Source organism: Alexandromys fortis, unplaced genomic scaffold (genome assembly GCF_014885135.2).
Source record: "Alexandromys fortis isolate MF-2015 unplaced genomic scaffold, M_Fortis_MF-2015_v1.1 scaffold_160, whole genome shotgun sequence".
Lineage (NCBI taxonomy): Eukaryota > Metazoa > Chordata > Mammalia > Rodentia > Cricetidae > Alexandromys > Alexandromys fortis.
In genome coordinates this window covers 325,344-337,508 of record NW_026068035.1, presented here as the reverse complement: position 1 = coordinate 337,508, position 12,165 = coordinate 325,344, and the positions used below count along the sequence as shown (strand labels likewise).

General features: G+C 51.0%; 2 protein-coding genes across 2 annotated transcripts in view; one reads left to right on the top strand and one right to left on the bottom strand.

Moving 5' to 3' along the window:
• Positions 1 to 193, bottom strand: part of Tshz1 (teashirt zinc finger homeobox 1) — a 71,195-nt gene extending 71,002 nt beyond the window's left edge. Inside the window, exon 1 of the mRNA XM_050164990.1 lies at positions 12 to 193. Within this exon, the coding sequence (XP_050020947.1) occupies positions 12 to 51 (40 nt within the window). The 5' untranslated portion in view covers positions 52 to 193. The remainder of the gene's footprint in view (positions 1 to 11) is intronic.
• Positions 194 to 2,675: 2,482 nt separating this feature from the next.
• Positions 2,676 to 11,615, top strand: Ptgr3 (prostaglandin reductase 3). The gene is made up of 2 exons (XM_050164991.1): positions 2,676 to 2,999; positions 8,921 to 11,615. The coding sequence occupies exons 1-2, from the start codon at positions 2,791 to 2,793 to the stop codon at positions 9,843 to 9,845; spliced, it is 1,134 nt and encodes a 377-aa protein (XP_050020948.1). The 5' UTR covers positions 2,676 to 2,790; the 3' UTR covers positions 9,846 to 11,615.
• The last annotated feature ends 550 nt before the right edge of the window (positions 11,616 to 12,165 follow it).

The window sequence follows — 12,165 nt, the reverse complement described above, 5'->3', positions numbered from 1 at the left end:
CGCGCCGTTACCTGCCGAGCGCCGGGGGGCCTGCTGCTTCCTCCTCGGCATGCTGCTCGGGCCGCCGCAGCCGTCGCCTCAGCCGCCGCCGGAGTTCGCGGGGCGCGGGGACGCGGGGACGCGGGGCCCGGGCGCGGGCGCAACTCCGCGGCGCGCCCAACTTTGGCCTCGTCCCCGCGGGCTCCGGGCTCCGGGCGCGCCGCGGAAGGCGGGCGCCGCTCGCATGGACCGCCGCGCCCGGGCCGCTCAGCTGGCGGCGGCGGCGGCCGCGCGGGCCGCTCCCGGGCCGCCGGGCTGCGGGCGGAGCGCGCGGGGCCTGGGCGCCGAGCCCGGAGTCATCCCCGGCGCGGGCCGCGGGCGCAGCGGCGGGCGCTCGGAAGGCCGACCCGCGGCCCGCGCTCCATGCCGCTGGCGCTGTGCTGGGCGGGCGCTGTCCGGGCGCCGCCGGGCGCTCCCGCGCCTTCCTGGGCGAGCCGCGAGTCTCCGCGCGCAACTTTCTCGGCCCCTCTCTGCTGGCGGTGGGGGTCGCGGCGGGCGCTGCTAGTGCGCGGGTCGCAGCTCTCTCATTGTGCGCCAGCGAGGCCGACCGGCTGTCCTTTCCTCCCCGCACTTAGTCTAGGAGGAAGAAAGCAAACAAGACAGGAGTGAAGCCCCCGTACATACATGCGCCGGGGGAGATGTCAGCGCCGCTCCACCTTCCAAAACAGTCACAGATCAAACAGTGTCACCCGCCAGAGCGGCACTTGGTGCCCCGCGCTGCCCCCGGGGGGCCTGGCCGCTAGGATCGCCGCTTCTTCCGAGAAGAAATCTAATGCAAACACATTTTGATCGTGGATTTTTGGCCGGTCTTGATCTTCCAACAGAAAAAAAAATTCGAAAAACACACACAAAAAAACACACACCCCCTCCAAAAAAATAAGCCAACAACAACCCGGAGAGTGTGCACCGAGGGGGCGAAGAACGGACATTCACTGGGTGGGCGAGATGAGCGTGTACTGTCCCCCCCAAACTCCTGGGAGAGAGGAGATGCGCTCTCCCTCTCTCCTCTTTTCAGTGAAATATAACACACATTCGGATCGCAGAGCTTTCAGACAGTCTCAACTGATAGACAGACACATCGAGCTGCTTTCCTGCCTCACTTTTTACTCCTCCTCCTCTCGCCAACGTCACCCTGACAATTACAAATAGGTCTCACACAAACCATACCTGTCAATCTTTTTAATTGCTTTGTTTTCTTTTATTTTTTTTCGGAGCTAAACAATATGACACAGAAAAGAAATCTTAATACAGCATAACATAAAAGATTGCACGTTGCAGGAAGACATTTAGGGGGCTGTGTTGTAATGCACTGGCTGATCTCGGGCGGAACCCATGAGTCCTTAAGTCTAGTCAGGCAGACATCAGTTCCTGCAGATTCTTAAACCTGTTAGTTCCCCTCCCCCACGTGTACATGCACACACACGCGCCCACGTGGATCTGAGCCACTCTTGGGTGAAGCACGTCCTACATTTGAGGGAAAAAAATACCTGTTTCACTTCTGCACTTAGTCTGGGGGTTAGATTTGGTTAGTGAAGGACAGTGGCTTTATTATTTCTGCAATTCACAGGTTAAGTGGAAAACAGGAGTTATTTTTAAATTAAAAATGCACAGCTAAAATATAAACGTAAAGATGGACTTCCCTCATCACAAAATGCCCAGAGATATTTAATGTGGCCCCTATTTTTAAAAAGGCGAATTATTTGGTCAATAAACACAATTCGCTAAAAAAAATATATGGCATGATAGAAAGACAGATCTTTCTAGATAAGTGAGAAAACGAAGCCTTCATAGATCATTACAAAGTCTCCAATTCCGCTAAACCCCTCCGCGGCCCCACCTAGAACTTTAAAATCCTTCTGCGCTCTGGGAATTCGGCCATCTAGTTCTGTATGTGTGTTCTCTCCCACTGGGAAAACTGTAACAGTATTGTGGAGCTACTTAAAACATCGATGGAAAAACACGAAATCTAGGCCAAGATAAATAAAATGGCTTAGTTCCTGCAACTTGCACGGGACAGACTGAGAGAGCATAGGCGCGAGCTATGCGCTCAGAGCCCGGGAGGCCTAGGCCGGGGATGCATGGTGCACTGAGCGCCCTTGGCCAGCAGGAAGGTGCTGGTGCGCGTGCACCAGCGACCGGGGCCCAGGCCCGGGACCCGGCCGTGCCCTGCCGCCCCGGCCGCGCTCGGGGTTGATTCGTACCACCTTGCAAGGAAGTGAACGCTTCGCACGGGAAGGGGAGGCGCCTGCGCCGGGCGCCGGGCGCCGTGCCGCTCGGGGACGCTTAGGCTACGGCGGCGGCGATCGCCAGGGCGCTGGCCCTCTAGCTTGGCGCCCCCCGCCCCCGGTGGAGGAATCAAATCCTGTCGCAGAGCGTGGGGAGGGTGGGGATATCCGGGGCCTCTCCCGCGCCCGGAGGAAAGGGGAGGGCGGAGGAGATCCTAGGCCAGAGTGAGCCGAGCGGATTCAAACCAAAACAAAAAGATTAAAGGAGCAGCGGCTGCGGCGGCCGCGGGGCCGGGAAGAGATCCTGGGGTGGCGCGCCCGGGTTTCGCGGGGGCTGCGGCGCGCGGCGGGGCCGGAGGGCGGGGGCGGGAGCCAGGCGGTGAGGGGAGGGCGGGAGCCTAGGGGAGGGCGCGGGCCGGAGGAGGGGCGGGCCCGCCCGCGCGGATCGGAGCCGAGCCAAGCGGCCGGGACTGGGCGCGACCCGGGCCAGCGTAGGCGCAGGAGCGGGCGGAGCCGATCGCGGGCTATGCTGAGGCTGACGGCAGCCGGGGCCCGAGCCATCGTGGACATGTCGTACGCCCGTCACTTCCTGGACTTCCAGGGCTCCGCCATCCCCCGAGCCATGCAGAAGCTGGTGGTGACCCGGCTGAGCCCTAACTTCAGCGAGGCCGTCACCCTGCGCCGGGACTGCCCAGTGCCGCTCCCCGGGGACGGAGACCTCCTCGTCCGGAACCGGTGAGCCCGGCGCGTGACCCTGTCCCGGTCCCCGGCCCGCGCAGCTGAGCTCCCGGCTGTCCCGGGTCGCCCGCTTGCCCACACTGCGGCGCGCGCTTGGGCGCACAGCCTGACTTTGCGAGATCCCGGGAAGTTGAACCCGCCGCCATCTGGCGAAGGCGAATGTAATGAGACTTGCTGGTGTGAATACCCGATGCCACCAAACGTCCTCTTATCTGGGGGTTATTTTAATTTGGGATTCCTCCCTCCCCCAGCCGTCCCTCCTCCCCCTCCCGCTCCCTAAATAAAAACGACGGGACCCAGAAAGGGAGGCTCCCCACCCGGCCCACCCGCGCGCACCCACGGTTCCTGCATTGCCATAATTTTTAGTGGAGCAGCAGCAGCTTGGACACACACTGCGACGTTTAGGTAAAGGTGCTATGAAGGAAAGGGGCCCTTGTTCGGTTTGCTTTTTCCTGTCCCCTCCATCTCATATTGGCGGAGCCTGTCCTTGGGTGTGTTGGTGTGCACCTAGTCTGCGTGTTGTCAATACCGTTTGACTGTGTTTTGTCCCCTGAGTGCATAGCGGCGGCGTGCACCAGCAAGCTGGGCCAAACGTTGGGCGGGGGCATGGCTGCATTTGCCTGAAAGCAGCGCAGACATTCCGGTGGCTCACTAGTTGTTGCCTGACCTGACCAGTCTACCTGATGCTTCCCACCTTAAGGATCTTCCACACCACTAATCGTTAGTAAGGGGTGAAGGAGAAGTGTGAGACCTCACTGTGCTCAGTCCAGGCGCTACCACAGAGATCTGCTGGGTGCTTCCTCGCACTGCTAGACTGTCAGGAGGAGTCCTAGGTGCCCTTTCACCTGCTGGGCTTCATTCTAAGGTCCCAGCATGGTGTGTTGGAAGCTGGGTAGAATTACGGAGGGGAGAAGTTCTGATTGGATCCAAGCTGTAAACTTTGGACCAGAAAATGTTTTTGTCCCCTGGAAGGTCTAAATGATGAAACTTACCCTCCCAACTAGCTGGGTGCAAGGATTCATTAGTTCAAATCAGTCCACTTTAAAGAGTGCTGTCAACTGGCCAAACAAGACTGCAGGACTGGAGAAGCTGACTGTGAAACCTTTGGAGCCCTAGTGGAACCTTCGCGGTTGAGTGTGGGTGGGATTGAGTAGAGTCCGTGGGTGGAGAGTGCCTCAAAGGGTGGATGTCCTTCCCATGCTTCTGTGGCCGCTCAGGGCGCAGAGGAGTGCTTCATTGTGTGATGAATTGCTGAGGCTGTGGAGGGTAAATATTTGAGCGCGGCCAACCTAAAAAAGGGCTCGAGCTTGTGTTCACATAGGACATCCAGAGCACACCAGTGGCTTGTTATAAGGTGAGGTGAGAATAGACTGGAAACCTTTCCGAGTAAACTTCACGGGAGAGTTAAGAAAAAAAGTTCCACGCCGGGCTTTCATTTCCTTTTACTGTTGTGATTTATATAGTGTTGACTGTAAACACTAATAAACACACACAACTGCTTACATAAAATCCCTCGTTGAAACAGGTGTGAAATGGGGAGGGGGTGCCACAAGGGGACAGGCTAAGAGAGGGTGTGAAGTGGGAGAAGCGCAAGGAACATCGAGGTGGGACTCCAGTGCTTTGGAGGCTACTCTGTTTTACTGGTGTGGGAGCCTCTCGCCCTGGAGTTTCTTTAACTCTTGAAGATCTCCCGCACCCCTCTCCCACCAAGATTATTCGATCTAGCTGGCCCCCTTTCCCCTTCTCTAAACGTCTCGCCGCCACAGCACTCCCATATGCCCAAGGTCATCTTGGTTCGTCTGGAATTGGGTGTCCTTCGGATCGGATCGTAGAATAATAGCCTTCCATTTTGGAAAATTCAGCTGTTCGTGTTGTTCTATTTTGATCCCATGTCTGCCAAGAATCCCGTTGATACAAGTGCTTTATATGAACAACTTGACTTCTAACTTCTACCTTGAGTCCACGACCCCGGGGGAGGGGGGAATGAAGCCAGTGTCTGAGTTGGAAGCAGGCAGAATCTTTGCCTCTCTCCTGTTCTGTAACAAAGTCTACCTCTCAAATGAAGGCAGATCTTTTATATTTATGGACAGTGTCAAAGTTCTTCCCGGTTTCATTTTATTTTAAAGAGCAGAATTTAATAATTAACCGCAAGTTGGTTCGTTTGGATCCAGGGCCAGCAGCCTCCTAAGTAGTGCTAATTGTATTACATTTTTATTCAGAGGCTCCTCATTTTTAGCATAACAAAAATCTCCCCTGAATGAGTGGGCTAAGACCAAATTTATTTCTTTGCAAGGGTGTTGGGAGGTTTTAATTGTGCTCAGTCTTCTGACTTTTTCTTCCAGTGAACTATTTCCACACCTCAATCCAGTTAGCAAAATACATTCTTTCATTCACAAGAAGGGCAGTGCGTGCAAGCTAGGCATGGATGTCAGACTGTGAAGTTTACAACCAAGGAAAAATGTGTCGAGAGAGTGCACAGAACCCCTCTTGAATTGATGCTCCATCCTCAGCGTCACCTTTACCGCCTCACGCACAACTTCAGTCCCCCCCCCCTCTGCTCAGCCCTCTGAAAAGGGAAAAAAAAAAGACCTATATTCCTGGTCAAGTGCATTTTTTGTGCGATTTTTGTCCCTTTTTTTGTGAGAATGACAGATTTTTCTCGTTTCCAAATATTCCTAACGATGTTCTGCTCAAGTGTAGGATAATGCAAAGCCTTTTTGGAAAGAGCAGTGAGTAGGGGGTGGGGGAAGGCATTGTGATAGATGGTTTGTTGCTCACGGGAGGGTAAAGTATTTATGTTCTCTAAGCCCAGATTCTCCATACCTCCCCTCCTTAACTTTTCCTTCTTTTTCTTTTCCTTCTTCTCTTTCTTCTGTTTTTGTTTGTTTGTTTTTTTTTTTTGCATGTTTATATATGTTCATATTCATGTGAGTTTTTGTCTCCCAGTTTTCAAGGCTCTTCCTGTGGACCAAGTTTTCCTGTTTGGTGTTAGTTCACAGGAAAGCCCACCCCACCCCCACCCCACCCGCATCACTTCTGCAGTAACCGTACTAGGCACTTGCCGCTTTCTAATATAATAACCAGTGGCTTGAGAAGGGTATATATTTGGGAACCGCCTGCTGTGGTCCCATTAAATTTTCGTGGGGTGCCTGGACTTCGGTTTTCACAGTGTATCCTCCTCTCGGGTTGCCAGGGTCCTGCAGTCATTACTAGCACACGTCTTCAATCAAAGGGGGTGGTACAGGGAGGGTCTCCAGGTGCGCCAGCGCCTCTTTCATGCGTTTTGTTTTTGTTTTTCTGTGACTCTGGCTCGCCTTCCTTTTTTTTCCCTTCCTTGACCCAGTCCCTCTTTCCCTTTGAGCCCGCTGCCCTTGACCTTGTATCTTGAGGAGAGGAAGGCTCACACAACTTCAAATAAAGTCCAGGTAAGGACTAAGGTGCTTCCGAGGCAGCGGCGGGTCTCCACCACCGCGGCATGGACTCAGTGATAGAATGAAGTACTAGGTAAAGATAGGGATCCCGGCACCATGGGCCAGAATATGCTGGAGAGAACACGGGACCAGAAGACAGACTGTGGACAATAGTTGGAACTGCTCCTCGCCCGATGAGGATTGGTTAGAAGAGGGGAAAGGTTGAGGTGCAACGCGGATTATGGTCATGAGCTGGCTAGTTTTGCTCTACGTGGTTTTCCTGGGACTTGAGCAAGCCCAAGGGGTTCAGAAACCTGGGACGTGGGGTCCTTGATGTCTCTCCTAGTGGTGGCAATGGAAAGAAAGGTCTTGTTTCCAGCAGAAATCCGCCCTGAAGCGCCCCAGTGTGGTGCAGGACTTTCTGGGCAGGGCGCCTCAGGGCGGATGCCAGCGGGGAGAGGCTTGGGCCTGCGGGTCAGCGCCACCTCTCTAGTGCTTGCTGAAGCTGATCGCCACAGTGATCGCTGTGGTGTTTCCAGCACAAGTCCCTGCTGATCATCAGCAACCGGTCCAGCTACAGCCTATCCAAACTTGGCCTCAGCTGCCCCGCTCCGCCCGTGTGCCCTGCTAGGTCTCCACCTCTGGGGTGGGGGGGGGGACAAATTGCCCCGAGGCAGGAGGGATTTGCACCTCTTTCCTGAGGATCCTTCCCATCCCACCCACTGGGCCGCAGCACTGACTGCCAGCAGCTTCTCCCTGGGCCATAATCAGGACTCCCTGAGGGGAATCAGCCCTTGTGGACTTTAAGATGCCAAAGGAGGACAGCCTGGAGGAGACCGGGAAGAGTTTACCATGAGTAGAGGGTGTCCTGGCAGTTGATCCCTGCTCCCATGCCTTAAAATCACTTTCACGCTGGCAGCCTTCTCTCCTGGAGTTGGCTTTTCCAATGGAGGAAGGGCAGTGAGATGTCCTGCTGCCTGGCTCTAGTGGGCTGACTGGGAAGTCTAGCATCAAGATCTGGGGAGCTAGCCCTATTCAGAAGAAAGAGCAGGGCTGGAGAACGATGTAAATTTAAAGAGAAAACGATAGAACGCAGACTTCCAACCCTTTTCCAAAAAAAAAAAAAAAAAAAAAGAAAGAAAGGAAGGAAGGAAGGAAGGAAGGAAGGAAGGAAGGAAGGAAGAAGAATTCTTCTAATATTGACAAAAATGAACAAAACTGATTTTCCCCTCTGTTCACTATTGGGCTTTATCTGTGAGTACAGAAAGCAGAATTTACAGTTATTGGGGCCATGGTAAGCTGACTGCAGAGAGTACCTTGGTGGAAGAAACTGTTTCCAACTTTCTTATTTCCACAGTCTAGAAAGATCTTTCTTTAAGGGAGAATATTGTGAGTTTGGAAGTCCAGGGCATTGTGTAGAGAATAGTGAGAGTGTGCCCCTACACAGGACAGTTGGGTTCATAAATTAAAAGAGAATTCTTTTCATTTTTCTCCTGCCATTTTTTTTTTCGCTTTCTTACGGGAGGAAATGGCAATTTGGGGGTCCTCGTGTGTTCCAGTTCTCGCTTGAGTTCTCAGAAGATGGGGTCGCTGCCCCCGTGGGGATGTTTTTGCTGTGAGGTATAGGGGGGCACCGAGAAAAGCTGGTAAAATGCTGGCCTCACGGCTAAACGTGAGCCTGGATACAAAAACGAAACCAGTCATCTGCTATTAATCAGGCTGCGTCTCTGCTTTTTGTTGAGGAAAATACAGTGAGGGCTTGCTTCCCTTTTCATCTGGAAAGGCTATAAAATGCCGATTGCTGCATAAAATCTTTCTCCCCCGTTTCTGTTCAATTAATCAAAATGTATATGTTCAATTAATCAAAATGTATATGCTCATGCTGGGCATGGTTACATCAGAGAGAAAATTTGCTTCGGCGTTTCAAACCACCAGGGCAGTAACATGTCACAGGAATGACCTTGCATGTTCATCAATCTTTAATAATATCATTGTCATTATTATTATTACCTAAAGTGTTAAATTGTTGCCAGAATCAATACGAGTGGGCTTCTTTGCGAATATTTTATCCTACTGTTGTTTTTTTTAACATCTCTGTTAAGAGACCAATTAATTTCCAGCTCAGAGCTCTAGTGAACTTTGTGTATGGTGAGGACTTCCTGGATTTTTATTTTTATTTCTTTCTTTCTTGTTTTGCCTTTTGAGTGGGGACAGAAGTAAACTACACAGGAAATACAGATACATCCCTTGCTGATTAAATTAATATGAAATTATTTTTCATAAAACTATTAAAGAATAAAATCAACCCAAACTCAAGTTAATACATGTCCAAATTCTTTTTTTTTCCAGCTGAGCAGCAGGAATTATTATTCTCCTGAATTCTGTCAAGTCCCATAGTTTAGGAACCCTTTCACACTCCCTGGGGTTGGAAAGGTCTTTCCCCCTAAGCAGACTATGAAGGTCTTTAACAAAGAAAGAATCTTGATACATCTGTTTGTTTTCTCCTAGATTCGTTGGTATTAACGCATCCGACATCAACTATTCTGCTGGCCGCTATGACCCCTCCGTGAAGCCCCCCTTTGACATAGGTTTTGAAGGGATTGGTGAGGTGGTAGCCTTAGGCCTCTCTGCTAGTGCTAAGTACTCAGTGGGCCAGGCTGTGGCTTATATGGCTCCTGGTTCTTTTGCTGAGTATACAGTGGTGCCAGCCAGCATTGCCACACCGGTGCCTTCAGTAAAACCCGAGTATCTCACTCTGCTGGTTAGTGGCACCACTGCATACATTAGCCTGAAAGAACTTGGAGAGCTGTCAGAAGGGAAGAAGGTTTTGGTTACAGCAGCCGCCGGGGGGACAGGCCAGTTTGCTGTACAACTTTCAAAGATAGCCAAGTGTCATGTCATTGGAACCTGCTCCTCGGAGGAAAAGTTAGCTTTTCTGAAATCCATTGGGTGTGATCGCCCCATCAACTACAAAGCAGAGCCGGTGGCGACAGTTCTGAAGCAGGAATACCCTGAAGGTGTCGATGTAGTCTATGAGTCTGTTGGGGGAGCCATGTTTGACCTGGCAGTGGATGCCTTAGCCCTCAAAGGGCGTTTGATGGTGATTGGGTTCATCTCTGGCTACCAAAGCCCTACGGGGCTTTCACCAGTGAAGGCAGGAGCTCTACCTGTGAAGCTCCTGAGGAAGTCTGCCAGACTCCAGGGGTTCTTTCTGAACCACTATTTATCCAAGTACCAGGCCGCCATGGAACACTTGCTGGAGCTGCACAGTCGTGGGGAGCTGGTCTGTGAGGTGGACCTGGGACACCTAGCTCCAGGGGGAAGGTTCATCGGCCTGGACTCCATATTCCGGGCTGTTGACTATATGTACACCGGGAAGAATATTGGAAAACTTGTGGTTGAAATACCTCACAGTGTCAGCAGTAAACTATGACAACGGAACAATGACGGAGACCAAAGGAGAAAGAAAAAGAGTTCTCCATGCCTTAGAACGAACACAAATGTAGTGTTAATGAATTCAACTCCCCCCCCCCTTTCCTTGGGGGTAAAAATAATACGCTTCAATAAAAGTTCTCTCTATAGCTAAGAGGTAAAACGTTTACATTCGATTCTTTAGTCGTGGACAGTCTCAGTCCAGGTTTTATTGTTCCAGGGAACTAAATTAATTCCTGATGCGAGACCTGATCGAGTCAGTATGTCCCCAGCTTGATGAGATTTTTAAGTCGGTCTTCAAACCGCTCACCGAGTCTCCTTTGCTGGAAGAGGCTGCTCTTTGTGTTAATAAGTACTTCCCAGGTGACCAGGTAGTGCCGGGGTCAGGTATGCTCACAGTCCATATGCTTAGCAAGGAGCCCCAAGGATCTCAGGAGACGTTTGGGGGAGAACTGTCCACATTTGATCCTGTTTCGTTATTGGGAGGAGAATGATGGATCGACTCGTTGGTGGCTCGAATTCACAGCCTTTTAAGATTGTGAAGAAAATGTTCCTGTTCTAGAAAGAAATACTATTAGGGACAGAGTGGGTTTGGGAAAGCAAGCTATGGTTTGGGGGACTTCGGGAGAACTAATGTGTGCAAAGGAAGGAAGATTCTATGCCACCTCCCCAGGAAAGCTCTCGTCCTGTAATCTCAGGGACCACAGAAGGGGGCTCACTCTAGCATGGTCAAGGTTAAAAACAGCTACTTCCTGTCCCCAAAGAGTAGATGTCACATCGTTCCAAACACGGGAGACTAATTCCAAAATCAAAACCGTTTGCTTCCCCTCAAAGGCGTGGTATGGAAGGCTTGATGTCGGGTGGTGGAAGCTGAATGGCAGGCAGGTGTCCTGCGTTCCAACTCGGCGTCAGAGAGAAAGGAGCCACCTGCTCTAGGGTTGTGTCCTGGTGCAGTCCTGTCTGCCAGCCTGCGAGCCGCTTCTCTTCAAACTGCACCAGAGCTGGTCTGCGTGCCCTTCACCTTCCGTGTCCAAGGGCTGCCTGCCACTTTTGTGGTGGGATCAAAACCCCAAAGTGCCTTACCGTTTGAAGGTGAAGCCTGTCGGATGATTCTAAGACCTGGGTTTCAGTACATCAAACGGGCTTAATCAACGGGACTGCAATTAAGAGAGCTCTGTGAACGTTGGGGGCAAGATTGAATTCTTGGCTGGCATCTGAGGAGCAAAGAGATCCTGTTTCTGAGTAGCTGTTAGTATCTATTTTACAAGATTTACTCATTCCCAGGTACCTAATGTAGCTGCTAGCATGCATGCACAACAATACAATTTATATGGTAAATGGAACCAAATAATGGCTTCACTGAATGTTATGGCCGCACTGAAGGGAAATGTCACGGTAAATAGCTGCCAAATTACGGTCATGCCGCAGCGTCACAACCGCACTGAAGACAAATCGCACCAGAGGCTATTGCCACTGTGACGCCTCTGAGTTATGAAGAGGGGTAGCAGCCTGACGCGAGGCTCTTTGTGTCCTCGTCATCGCAGAAGGCTGCCGGTGCAGGGGACGTGAGACGCAGGCGCGTCCGATGTGCTGCGCAGTTATTAATCTGTCCCTTTCAGACCCGGCCACTGTAGCAGGGGAGACTCTGCTGGCTCTCCCGGACACAAACATAACAGGCGGGGAGGGAGGGCAGGCTCTGTGAATGTTAGCGTGCTCAGGAAATGACTGGTAATGGAAAAACGTCGTAATAAAATAATCTAATCAAAGACTATTACTAAATTTAACCTAGTATATGTCTGAAAGGCCCAGTTGCTTCCTATGCAGATAGATGTGTGAAATCTCGGTGATAATGCACTCTCTCTCTGAAAAGGCTTAAGGACTGAGGACATTACCAACTAAATTGCCTCTTCTGAACTGAAGTGAGTCCCGGTTTCCTTCATTTTAATGGGAGGGTAATAAAGATGAAAGACCAACATTTTATCTGATGGATCCCGAAAGCTATAGAATAGAAATGTATTATGTTTTGAGGGAATATACTAAATTCAGCAATGTAAAAGTAAAATTCAAACACCCAGGTTTAAAATAAGACAACATTAAAAAATAAAAAACAAACAGAAGAAACCTCATGTCTTTCTGTCCCCAAACAGAGAAACTATGATGCATGCTGTTTTCATATATTCTTAGAAAACAAGCAGGGATGATTCTGCCTGTCCCAATAATCCCTAAAATATGTTTAAAAGTTTTTTTTAAATTCTTTTGAAAAATTATTTTTAAATCTGTGGTTATACTTGAATATCAGTTTGGTCCCCTTGGGTTGTTGT